We start from the raw sequence: 13,931 nt of genomic DNA on the forward strand, positions 1-13,931 counted from the left end.
GCAGCAATTTAGAAATCAGATGAAAGGTTTAGCACTGGGAAACACCTTTTGATAGATAAAAAGGGCATTTTATATACAACTATATAGATCAAACCAAAATGAGGGACAAATGAGGAGGAATGAGGGACAGAGGGACATTGCTCCAAATCAGGGACAGTTGGGAGCTATGGTATATATACAGTGCCGATCCTGACCTCTCGGGGGCCCTAAGCACAATTCTGCCCTCTATCTGACCCGTGATACCGTGAGCTATGTAAACCATTTGCCACATAACATTCAGGGTTTTTTTTTTTTTACCACATAACATTCAGGGTTTTTTTTTTACCACATAACATTCAGGTTTTTTTTTTACCACATAACATTCAGGTTTTTTTTTACCACATAACATTCAGGTTTTTTTTTTACCACATAACATTCAGGTTTTTTTTTTACCACATAACATTCAGGGTTTTTTTTTACCACATAACATTCAGGTTTTTTTTTACCACATAACATTCAGGGTTTTTTTTTTTACCACATAACATTCAGTTTTTTTTATTTTTTACCACATAGCATTCAGGGTTTTTTTTTTTACCGCATAACATTCAGGGTTTTTTTTTTCCACATAATATTCAGGGTTTTTTTTTTTTTTTTTTACCACATAACATTCAGTTTTTTTTTTTACCACATAACATTCAGGTTTTTTTTTTTACCACATAACATTCAGGGTTTTTTTTTTACCACATAACATTCAGATTTTTTTTTCACCACATAACATTCAGTTTTTTTTTTTTACCACATAACATTCAGGGTTTTTTTTTTACCACATAACATTCAGGTTTTTTTTTTTTTTTACCGCATAACATTCCGGGTTTTTTTTTTACCACATAACATTCAGTTTTTTTTTTTTACCACATAACATTCAGTTTTCTTTTTTACCACAACATTCAGGTTTTTTTTTTTACCACATAAGGCCCCTTTCACATTGAGGAGTTTTTCAGGCGGTAAAGCGCTAAAAATAGCGCTGCTATCCCGCCTGAAAAACTCCTGCACTGCAGACTCAATGTGAAAGCCCGAGGGCTTTCACACTGAGGCGATGCGCTGGCGGGAGACAAAAAAATCTCCTGTCAGCAGCATCTTTGGAGCGGTGAGAGGAGCGGCGTGTATACCGCTCCTTCCCATTGAAAACAATGGGAACCGCGGCAATACCGCCCGCAATGCGCCTCTATAGAGGCGCATTGCGGGCGGTATTAACTCTTTATCGGCCGCTAGCGGGGGTTAATACCGCACCGCTAGCGGCCGAATCCCACGGCAATCCCGGCGGTATAGCGCCGCTATTTTTAGCGGCGTTATACCGCCACCGCAGCTCCTGCCTCAGTCTGAAAGGGGCCTTACATTCAGGGTTTTTTTTTACCACATAACATTCAGGGGTTTTTTTTACCACATAACATTCAGGGTTTTTTTTTTTTACCACATAACATTCAGGGTTTTTTTTACCACATAACATTCAGGTTTTTTTTTACCACATAACATTCAGGGTTTTTTTTTTTTTACCACATAGCATTCAGGGTTTTTTTTTTACCGCATAACATTCAGGGTTTTTTTTTTACCACATAACATTCAGTTTTTTTTTTTTTTACCACATAACATTCAGTTTTTTTTTTTTTACCACATAACATTCAGGTTTTTTTTTTTACCGCATAACATTCAGGGTTTTTTTTTTACCACATAACATTCAGTTTTTTTTTTTTTTTACCACATAACATTCAGTTTTTTTTTTTACCACAACATTCAGGTTTTTTTTTTTACCACATAACATTCAGGGTTTTTTTTTTTACCACATAACATTCAGTTTTTTTTTTTACCACAACATTCAGGTTTTTTTTTTTACCACATAACATTCAGTTTTTTTTTTTACCACAACATTCAGTTTTTTTTTTTTTACCACATAACATTCAGGTTTTTTTTTACCACATAGCATTCAGGTTTTTTTTACCACATAACATTCAGGTTTTTTTTTTTTACACACATTCTCCTCCTAGTCCTACCGTTTCCAAAAGGCATTGGCAGGGAAAATAAAATCTGACAGTCACCACAGCTGTGCCGCTCTCCTCTCCTCAGAGTGACTGACTCCACCTCCCCAGGAGCAGGGAGCTTCAGCACTTAGCCGCTCGTGAACTACAGCTCCCATAAGCATTAGCGACGGGCGTCTCACTGACGTCACCTGACGTCTGACTCACTACTGCTACATTGTCAATGTTCAGCGCCGCGGGCGGATACTCAAAATGCCGCCGCGGCGGCCATTGTTCCGGTTAGGAATCGCCGATGCAAATAGAAACTCCATGCTTCCGAGCGGGGACCCGAGTAAATCCGGGGGCCCTACGCAGGTTGCGTAGTGTGCGTATAAGGCGGATCGGCCCTGTATATATAAAATAATATGCAAAGTGGTTGGAGGGAATTTTCAGAATGGCAAAGACGTTTTTATTACAAATGATGTGAGCAGACTGCAGTTCCTCTGATCCCAGATGAAGAGCAGGCAGAGTGGGGGGAGATTTACTAACACTGGAGCACACAGAATGTGGTGCAGCTGTGCACGGTAGCCAATCCGATTCCAGGTTTTATTGTCAAAGCCTAATTGGAAAAAGTAAAGCTTGAAGCTGATTGGTCAGTATGCACAGCTGCAGCAGTTTGGGTCCATGTGTGTACCTCCCCTCCTAGGTCTGTCAATCTCTGTCTGCTCCCACCCATCTGAGGCCATGCATGCAAATGTTCCCATGTTCTTCCCAGTAACAATGTGCTCATCACTCTCCTCCCACTAAAAAAAAAAAAAAATGCATCACTCTGGGTGTTTCCACTCGTGATTTTTATGTAACAAAATGCAGAATGGTGACATTTCAGGAGCACGGTTGCATTCTTCGTGTGTATTTGGTAAACAGTGAGAGGCGGCAGAGACACTGCAATGTGCAATCATTGGTGCACAGCAGGCAGACCGCATAGAGATCGCAGGGAAGGAGCCGGCACCCCACGTCCTGCACCCCCCCTCCTCCTTCTCCTCCAACCTTCGGGGTGGACCAAGGTGTGATGGCTGAGGGAGCCCGCAGCAGGTAGGTGAGGGGCTGCCTGACGTGCCCTCATTCAGACACCAGTGGGCTGCTGTTGCTGGGAGAGACAGTGCTGCTGCGACAGGGGAGGATGAAGCGAGCAACCCAAGGAAGCGCACAGCGCATGCGCCCTCCGAGCCACTGACTATATTCTCAGGCTAGGTACCTAAGGAAGAAAAAAAAAAGAAAAAAAAATCAGCATTTTTTATATAAAGAAGAAGCTGCACTGCAAAAAATACCCTGCTCAGGATTGTAGAGCAACAACAGGTAGGAGCTTTTCCTTTTTCTTGTGTGTGTTAGTATGTTTATGGTGGCTGGGCGACCACATCGTTATTGGGCAATGGGCATCGGGAGAGCCAGTGTTTGTACTGATAGAGAGCACAATAGGAGCATACATGGAGCAGGCTTCCAAATATGACAAGGCTCTGCCTGGGGGAAGGGAGCTGCATTCCTCTCATCATGGAAAACCTAACAAAGGGACCTCTCCTAGGAACACATCCAACCAAACAAGCACTACATCTGTGTTACATCAATGTGCCCATACATGTACAGCTCTGCATCCTGCATGCATGGGTGGGTGAATGGCCAGGCATGCATACTACCCTGTGTGTGTGTGTACATAGATATGGAGGATCATCAATTATACATAGAAAGGCTGATCATTTATATACACCAACGATGATCATTCATATATAAAGGCTGATCAATTTTATATAAGAAGACTGCTTTTTCATATATATGTATAGGCTAATTTATTATATATATATATATATATATATATATATATATATATATATATATAAAATGTATGTATATGAAGGATGATCCTTTATATATCTAGGGGCTGATCATATATATATATAAGTCTGTTTATGTATAAATCTGGGGCTGATCCTATATATATATATATATATATATATATATATATATATATATATATATATATATATATATATATATATATATATATATATATATATGATCAGCCTTTAGTTTATATATATATATATATATATATATATATATATATATATGTATATAAAGGACCAGACCCTAGAGATATATATGATCAGCCTTTAGATATATATATATATATTTATATATGTGATCAGCCTTAATATATATATATAAAGGATCAGCCCTAGATTTATACATAAACACACATATATATATATATATATATATATATATATATATATATATATATATATATATATATATATATATATATATATATATATATATATATAGTCTGTTTATGTATAAATCTAGGGCTGATCCTTTATATATATCTAAAGGCTGATCATATATATCTCTAGGGTCTGGTCCTTTATATACACAGATATATATATATATATATATATGTATATAATCTAAAGCCTGATCATATGTATATCTAGGGTCTGATGCTTTATATATATATATATATATATCTCTGAAGGCTGATCATATATATATCTAGGGTCTGATCCTTTATATATATATATATATATATCTCTAAAGGCTGATCATATATCTATCTAGGGGCTGATCATTTATATATACATCAAGGCTGATCATTCCATGACTCATTACAGGTAATCAAAACAAGATAAGCAAAAAAAACCCCATGAAGGCAGGTTTTCTTGCCCTCTTGTAGCAGAGAAATAGTTGCAATGATTCCCATAAATAATGAAGCCTGCTCTGTTATACGGCTAGCTGTGCAAGAGACATTCAGCTCCAATATGTTATTCTTTCATAGAAATACTGGGGGGGTGCAGCAACAATACAATGTAGCAAAATAGGATTTTAACCCCCCCTCCCCCCTCCATAACCTCCATAATATGTTGATATGTGACATAAATAAAAAGAGATCCTATAGTGGGAGCTGCTGTCGAATGTGGGGCGTATTTTTACTAGTGATACAAGGCAATTAAAAAACTGGGGGGGTGATGATTCCCATAGTCCATATTCATCTCAAGAAAGATGGACGAAATTGTCTTGTGAAATGGCCATAGCCTTAGTCTGTCTACGTATAGTATATGTATCTGTGTGATTTATATGGGTGTGATCTTTATCTGCTACAAAATGGTAGATCTTAGGGTATGTCTCTCTATCTATCTATCCGTCTGTCTGTCCATCTATCTATCTAGTTATCTGCCTGTCTGTCTGACTGTCTGTCTGTCCATCTATCTATCATGAACCCAGATGCCAGTATATATCACTATAAATCAGAAAACACTTCCGCCCTTTGTTCCTCGTGGTATAAGCTGTAATAATATAAAGTTTAAAAACAAATGCTAGTACTAGAACTGCTTTTCTTTACTCCATAAATTAACATTCTTATGTTAGCACCTTCTCACATCATTACTTTAAACTGATAGCTTATGTTTTTTTTATTTTTTTTCTTCAGATCTCTTGACAGCATGACACATCAGGAGGAGGAAAAAGCAGAATGTGTGCCTAGACACCAGCCCAGTTAGTTTTGTGGATTACATTTGCAGTAAAATGTATGGATCTATCTTGTGCTTGCCCTTGTATATAGACCATGAGACTTGACTGAAGCAATAAATATATCCTCCATCTATGGCGAACGATAGCCATGCAGCTGACAACATTCTGCAAAATGTGTCTCCTTTAACAGCGTTTTTAAAGTTGACATCATTGGGCTTTATCATAGGAGTCAGTGTGGTGGGTAACCTTCTTATCTCCATCTTACTTGTCAAAGATAAGACCTTACACAGAGCTCCCTACTACTTCCTGCTGGATCTGTGTTGCTCAGACATCCTGAGATCTGCTATTTGTTTTCCATTTGTATTCACTTCCGTGAAGAATGGCTCTACTTGGACTTATGGGGCTCTTACTTGCAAAGTGATTGCTTTTCTTGGGGTCTTGTCTTGCTTTCACACTGCATTCATGCTATTCTGTATAAGTGTCACCAGATACTTAGCTATAGCCCACCATCGCTTTTACACAAAAAGGTTGACATTTTGGACTTGTCTGGCAGTGATTTGCATGGTGTGGACCTTATCGGTAGCTATGGCCTTTCCACCAGTCCTAGATGTTGGCACCTACTCCTTCATTAGAGAGGAAGACCAATGCACATTTCAGCATCGTTCCTTCAGGGCTAACGATTCCTTGGGATTTATGTTACTCCTTGCTCTCATTCTTCTAGCCACACAGCTTGTCTACCTCAAGCTGATCTTTTTTGTTCACGATCGAAGGAAAATGAAGCCAGTCCAGTTTGTAGCAGCTGTAAGCCAGAACTGGACTTTTCATGGTCCCGGAGCCAGTGGTCAGGCAGCCGCCAACTGGCTAGCGGGCTTTGGAAGGGGTCCCACACCACCCACTTTACTTGGAATAAGGCAAAATGCCAACACCACGGGCAGGAGAAGGCTACTGGTTTTAGATGAATTCAAAATGGAAAAAAGAATCAGTAGAATGTTCTATATTATGACATTCCTTTTCCTGACCTTATGGGGGCCCTATTTGGTAGCCTGTTACTGGAGAGTATTTGCAAGAGGTCCTGTCGTACCAGGAGGATTTCTAACAGCAGCTGTCTGGATGAGTTTTGCCCAAGCTGGAATCAATCCTTTTGTCTGCATTTTCTCAAACAGGGAGCTGAGGCGCTGTTTCAGCACAACCCTTCTTTACTGCAGAAAATCCAGGTTACCAAGGGAACCTTACTGTGTTATATGAGGGAGCATCTGCAAAATCTTTTAGCCTTGTGAAACACTATCCTTCTCTGCTAAGCAATTGTGGCCTGTAGCCATGTCTTGAGAAGAAGATCAAGAATGGAGCGTAAGCAGCATTGTGCACACTTTGCAATAGCGCACCTGTAATCCTATTTTATTCTAAAGTGTTCCTGCTGGCCACCAGGGAAGGTTTGTAATTGAAAACAAAGGACTGAACCACGGTTTTCTTGTGTTCCTGTGGTTGAAAAGCTAGATCTTACACACACACAAAAAAAAAAAAATAATGACAGGTGCTAGGAGCCCACTGCTGAATGCTGTGTATATCACCACATATTAACAAGAACACCCAGAAAAGGTTAGCATTGGACATCTTAATAAATTGAATTGAGGTAAATATGTTAATAAACATGCTTTTAAGAGTTGGAAGACTCTTTGATATTTAATACAGTTTCTTTTGCAATGATTAACAAGTGGGAATTTAACATGTACTGTAACTGATAAAAGGATGTGCCATGCATTTCTGGATTGTCGTACTGAGGGATTTCCTTACCTTGTAAGTCAGTACTGGGGAGCATTCCAAAGCAGTATTTTTTTGGTTCAAATTATATTCTACTTTTTCAAGTATTCTTTCTATAAAAAGGAGGTTTTCTTTAATAGTGTAAAGAGCATTTCAATGTATTCTGTGTTTTTGTTTTATTTTTATTTATTTTTTTGCTCTCTTTATTTTTTTTTCTTATTTTTGTTTTTATTTGGCAAATACGGATTGAATTTTTGTTTTAAAAAAAAAAAGAAAACCTAGCTGTCGATCTGTTTGGCAACGTACTATCTGATTTCCAGTATAAACAGATCTACTTATGGAGCACTCATATTAATACTGAATAAATACATGTTGCCTTAAAGGGTTATCTAGTATCTTCCATTTTGTTTAATTTTGAAACTAATTCAATTGGTAACTCGAGTCAGTCATATGGGCGTGCATGAAAGAACGATGCAAGCCCCTCTTTCTTTGAACTCCTATTGTTCCCGAAATCAGTATGCACATCACCTAGCTGAGATCAGCTTGCCAGATCCAGATGTGCTGCCCGTTCTGCTTCACCTTAAGAGACACAGGCAGTGGAGTATGTTTATATTTTAATTGAGCTGTCTAGAAGAGACTGAAGCCTTGGTATGATATTTTGCACAGTTTGGGAAGCATTTATTCTACTGAAGGCACAGTCTTCTTTATACTTTCTGCACATTTTTGGTGTATTGGTTGTTCAAATTATTTCCTTTCTTTCTTTTTTCTTCTTGTAAAAACATATAATTTTTAGCATTCTAGAATAACATTATAGTCTGTGAGTCTTTCATTCTTTAAGATACAGATGTGTGTGGAATTGAAATATAAAGTTGCATTTGCCAAACTTTTCCTGTGTAGCTTGTTAATTTTCTCTGGAATAAAATTTTACATTTTTCCAGCTCGGCAACTAACCTTATTTTTTTTAGTCATCTGGAGTGAACTAGTGAGAGTGTGGATATTGATTGTTCTTCTTTTTTTTCCGTAATTATTGCATTCAGAAACTGTAAACACATGATTGATGGACGTTGCAATGCTTTTCGTTATATTTACAATTTACAACCCTTTGGATTTAAACTGACCGATAGATCCTTCTGGTTTGATACATATTAGGTATTAAATGCAGGTTGTGTTTTCCAGTTTTGCTTTTATTACAGAGAAAACAAATCAAAATGGGGCCAAGGGATACATCATCATGTGTTTGTTAGTAGGTCACCTGTACCAACCCAAATTTGGGTTATGTTATATTTTATCATTATACGGTTCATGCTATATATTGGGAATATATATCCTATTACACTATCCCATTTGGGAAGTGTGAAAAAATTATTGATAAATGTTATATGATTTAGTTAATTATTAGATAAACCATAGACATGTCTGTGAATGCTAGACCATGTCTGAAATACAGACATACCCCACTTTTAAGTACACAATGGGGTTTATTTACTAAAGCTGGAAAGTGCAAAATAAGGCTCTCTTCTGCATAGAAACCAATGAGTTTCTTACCCCAGTTTGTTCAATTAAGCTTTGGTAATAAAACCTGGAAGCTGGTTTCTATGCAGAAGTGAGCCTGATTTTGCACTTTTCAGCTTCAGTAAATAAACCCCATTGCGTACTTAAATGTGGGGTATGCCTGTAGTTAGGTAATCACAGACAGTGGGCCTCCTTGTTCAAAGTGTCTAGAACAGTGGTTCTCAACTCCTGTCCTCAGAACCCACCAACAGGCCAGGTTTGCAAGATAACTGAAATACATCACTGGTGATATAATTTGCCACTCAGTGATTGCAGTATTCTAGTCTGCAGCTTCCCAAGGTAATACTTAAAATCTAGCCTGTTAGGGGGGTCCCGAGGACAGGAGTTGAAAACCACTGGTCTAGAAGCGTCTTTCTTTCTCCAAAGCAACCAATCACATTAATTGAAGACTATTTTATACTTTAAGAAGACATTCGAAAATGAGAGGGAGAATCTGATTTTTGCTGGGGGTAACACAGACAGTTATTCTCTAAAACACTTGGCGGGGTTCCGCCACCCGTTAGCCACTATGTCATTACCCTGACCTAATAGGGTCGATTTACTAAAACTGGAGAGTGTAGAACCTGGTGCAGCTCTGCATGGAAACCAATCGGCTTCCAGGTTTTATTGTCAAAGCCTAATCTAACAAGCTGAAGTTAGAGGCTGATTGGCTACCATGTACAGCTGCACCAGGTCCTGAGTGCAACAGTTTTAGTAAATCTCCCCATTTGGTAATTGTGACTAAATGTGATAGAATTTTTAATTGAAAATGATTTCATTCTGACACATATATCATGTTTTATATGGTTGAAGGTTAGACACTGAATGTCCCTTATCTAGATGTATGATTTCCTATTTTTATTTTAGAATTTCATACCATTACTATATATTTATGCAGAAGAATTTTGCTTCAAAGCTTTTTGTTTTTCTTCCTTAATGAGAAATGAAGGTTGCACTGAGCATTACTGTGGGCCAGGGGAATGGTCACAGTGATAAGGATTCACAAAGACAAATCTCTTGCCAGCCAGGCTTGCTTAATAAGGCGGTGTAGAGATGTAATATAACCCAGAGCAGCCAATCGGTTCTTACCGTAATCAGAACAATGAAAATTGATTTCTAACTTGATGCTATTGGTTACTGTACTTTACCCATTGCTCTTTATTTATAAAATGACATGCAGTGATATGTGTTTTAGCCGTCTGTTTAATATTTATATGGTTGGGTACGTTATACAATTTATTTTTATGATCTTTTGGTATAAATGCGTTTTTTGGGCATGGAGCTGACCCAAAAAGCAACAGGTCTTTCTTGATCTTAACATCCAAAAGAAAAGTTTGCTTGTTTAGCCATCCTCGTCGAGTTGTCCACTGCCATACAGGAAAAATTACACAAACCTATTAAGCAGTTACATCAGATGAATATGGTGAAGACAAGATATTGATATCATTCTGCTGCCCCATATAGCTACCATCCTCCTCCTAGTTTTCTTTCTGGCCTGTGCATGTAAGCCTAATCACCCATTAATGTAACAGTTGTCCCCTGGTATGACATTGCATTGGTTATGCCTTCTACTTGACAAGTTTTACATCTGCAGAGCTGTACACATAGAGGGAAATTAAACATAGAGTGTTGTGGGTGCAGCTAGAGCAGAGTTTTGCTGCTGAAGCAGGACAGAGTCCCCAGCGCAAACCATAGGAGGACTTCAGTTACTTTGTTTTCTCAACAAATGTGCCTTTGGAGAGGTAGGTAGTTGCCCCGTTCTTTAGGATAATGAGAGTGACCAGTAAATGTTGTAACTGCTTATGAGGTCGACTAATTCTATATGTTTAGGCCATAAGGACAAGTAAACTAGTAGATGACCTGACCCAGGGTAGGCTCAACATCAACATGCAAGTTATATACTTGTACCAAAAGAAATTTAAATAATAATAAACTATATATATATATATATATATATATATATATATATATATATATATATATATGTATGTGTGTGTATATATATATATATATATATATATGTATGTGTGTATATATATATATATATATATATATATATATATATATATATATATATATATATAAAACATAGCTATACTAATATATGTTTTATCACAAGAGGAGATTTATGATAGTTTTTCTTTAAAATGGACCATAGTCTGCAATTAACCCACAACGAATGAGTGCAGTAGAGCTTATGCTCATGAATAGTAGTATAAAAAAAGTATAAAAGGGTGCATTTCTTGTTGTCTGTACTAACCAGTGAGGTACTCCCTTTTATGCTTGAATGGACAGTATGATTTGATGGTTTTGGCCACCCAAAACACAAGACCACAACGTTTTTTTTTTTTTCAGTTTTGGATAGTGAATGGAAGAGTTAAAACCCTGTAAGTAAATTTTTTTGCTGTCTTTATACCATTAGTGAAATCTCCCTTGACTTCCTGCCACAGGAATGAAACAGGAAGTAAAAGAAAATGTCTCCAAAGTGAGGGGAATACCCCCTCTTAGATAGTTGTCACCTGACAACGTGTATATCTCCCTTGGTAGATTCTCCCCCATCTTTTATTCCTGTGACAACTATATTGATTTCCTTTATGTCTTTATTTCCTTTATGCTTTATGTTTCACTAACAATGGCCCCAGAAAATGGGTAATCTCCTCTTTTGGGGAACAAGCAACAATAAAAACTTCACAGATATTCTAATCCTTACCTACTCTTTTAAAATAAATCAGTTTTGGTCCTACGTAAACTTTTATTATAATTTAAGGTATTACCAAAGCCACAACTTTTTATAGAATGGAAGAGAGTGGTGAAGGGTTTGAACCACTGTCAGGATTTTGTTGCTGTTTGTGCCCCTGTATTGTCCTGATCATAAATGTCACCGGGAAGAGAAGTGATGGTAAATCCATCATTTTTAATTGCCACCAGAACAGGAATAGAATGGACATCTTTCAATGGAGACACTTGTTCCCATGTCAACTGTCTAAGGCCTCGTACACACGACCAAGTTTCTCGGCACACACCAGCAAGAAACTTGCTGGGTTTTTTTTTTTGCCGAGGAAACCGGTCGTGTGTACACTTTTCGACGAGGAAACTGTCGAGGATTTCATCGAGCCAAAAAGAGAGCATGTCTTCTTTTTCCTCAACGGGAATGGGGAAATTTGGCTCGGCAAGATCCTCGACAGCCTAACAAGGAACTCGACGAGCAAAACGATGTGTTTCGCCCGTCGAGTTTCTCGGTCATGTGTACGAGGCTTAAGAAGGAATTTCCCTCACTTCTTGCTCTCACTTCCTGTTTAGTCTACAGGACAAGAAGACCCTCATTATTTATACTCTTCAACACTCTCACCTATAAAATACATTACAGGATAAAACAGACTATACCGTATAATAGTTTTTCTTGCACTTCCTGTTTTTTTTTTGTTTTTTTTTTCATATTCCCCTACTCTACCCAAAAAAAAAAACATTTTGGGTATACAGTAGATATACAGTCTGTAAAATAATATACCATACCAGGACTGCTGTTGTTTTCTACATGAGGCACAGCGAAATGCTGAGTCTGATTCACTAAAGACATTAAGAATCTTCACAAAAATACATTTTGTGAATACTCACTTCAATAATTTAGTCATATAAAAGGCATATACATGTTTTCTTATTTCATCTGTACATGACTGGATAATTGAAGTAAATAATCACAAAATGTATTTAGTAATGAGACCAAATGTTTGTGATGGCATCCTCAAGGGACAGTATTGGGCTAGATTCTTAATTGTCCTATTGGCAGAGCTTACAGCCATTAATGGCAATAAGCCTTGTGTTAACAGCTGGAGAAATAGGTTTGTACTTTATTTATTAACCAAACGTGAATATTTTTATTCTTTAATCAATGTTGCATAAATGCTTGAATTATTTTTTATTTTGGGTTTGGTTTTTGGTAGACAGCTTTTTCCATCCTTCAGGTCTTTAAGCACGAGGTCGAGTGGCCTTCATAAAGACCCACATTATATATAATACCCAACTCTCACCCATAAAAAATACACTACATTGAAAAAATTGAAAATACAGTATGGAAGTTTGACCTGCATATGAATTGTACTTTATAGAAGATTACATCTTTTGTCAGCACTTTCAGTGCCTTTGTGCGTGCCTACTGGTAATCTCAACACTGATTTCTCACTTCTGAATTTTAAAACCCACAGAGACACCTGCTAAATAAATGTATCATATGTTAATGTGATATTTGCTGATATAATAAGCACAAGTGTTTTTGGGGCTGTGCAAGGGCACAGCTGAGCTCTCGATCTGTAAAATAGGAACCATGGCCCTTTTCTACCTCCTCATTATTATTAACCCTAACATATTTGTGGACATTATAACCTTATTTAATAAACAGGTCATGACGATGCTTTCATTGATGCAATTAAATGCAAATAATTAATCAATGAGTTCAGTTGCTACCTCTGGTGCCCATGTTGCTAACCCACTGTTGGTTTAGACATTTTGATTTTCTGTCCACACCTTCTGTAGTTGTATTTACATTATTTCCATTAATACTTTTTTAGTTAATTTATGTTAAATGTTTCACATTTCTAAAAAAGAACTAATCAAACATCTGGTTATTGACTCACAGAATGAGATTTAGTTTAGCACATCATTTCATGTGGTTTCTGAAAAGATCCAGTGAATGAAATGTAAAACACACTCAATGCTGTTTTTTTACTGATTAGTCTTCTCTCTTTGGAAATTCTGATGGGAACCATAACATATGCCACCATTTACTGATTGGTTTCTCTAGATTAGTGGTCTCCAAACTGCAGCCTGGGGGTCAGATGTGGCCCTTTGCTTGCCTTTATCTGGTCCTTGGGGCTCTATTTTGTTCACAGATACCAAAAATGGGGCAAATTCTTCCTTACGATACCAAATATGGGGCACGATTTCTCCCCCTGACACCATCAATGCAGCATGTTTATTCCCACTAATGTCAAGACCTTTTTTACTCCCACTGGCCACAGTCTGCCCCCCTCCCCTCCCCCCAAAATCTGAGTTCTGGTTCACACAGGGGCAACCCGACTTACAGCACGACTTTGCATGGCGATTTGGAGGCGA

At 37.6% G+C, this 13,931-nt stretch overlaps 1 protein-coding gene across 1 annotated transcript; it reads left to right on the forward strand.

Moving 5' to 3' along the window:
• Window positions 1–2,798: 2,798 nt before the first annotated feature.
• On the forward strand, window positions 2,799–8,208 carry GPR85 (G protein-coupled receptor 85). Its single transcript, XM_040343808.1, has 2 exons — window positions 2,799–3,347; window positions 5,473–8,208. Exon 2 carries the CDS (start codon window positions 5,646–5,648, stop codon window positions 6,756–6,758), a length of 1,113 nt encoding a protein of 370 aa, XP_040199742.1. The 5' UTR covers window positions 2,799–3,347; window positions 5,473–5,645; the 3' UTR covers window positions 6,759–8,208.
• Window positions 8,209–13,931: the final 5,723 nt, after the last annotated feature.

The sequence above is a fragment of the Rana temporaria genome, chromosome 3, assembly GCF_905171775.1.
Source record: "Rana temporaria chromosome 3, aRanTem1.1, whole genome shotgun sequence".
NCBI lineage: Eukaryota > Metazoa > Chordata > Amphibia > Anura > Ranidae > Rana > Rana temporaria.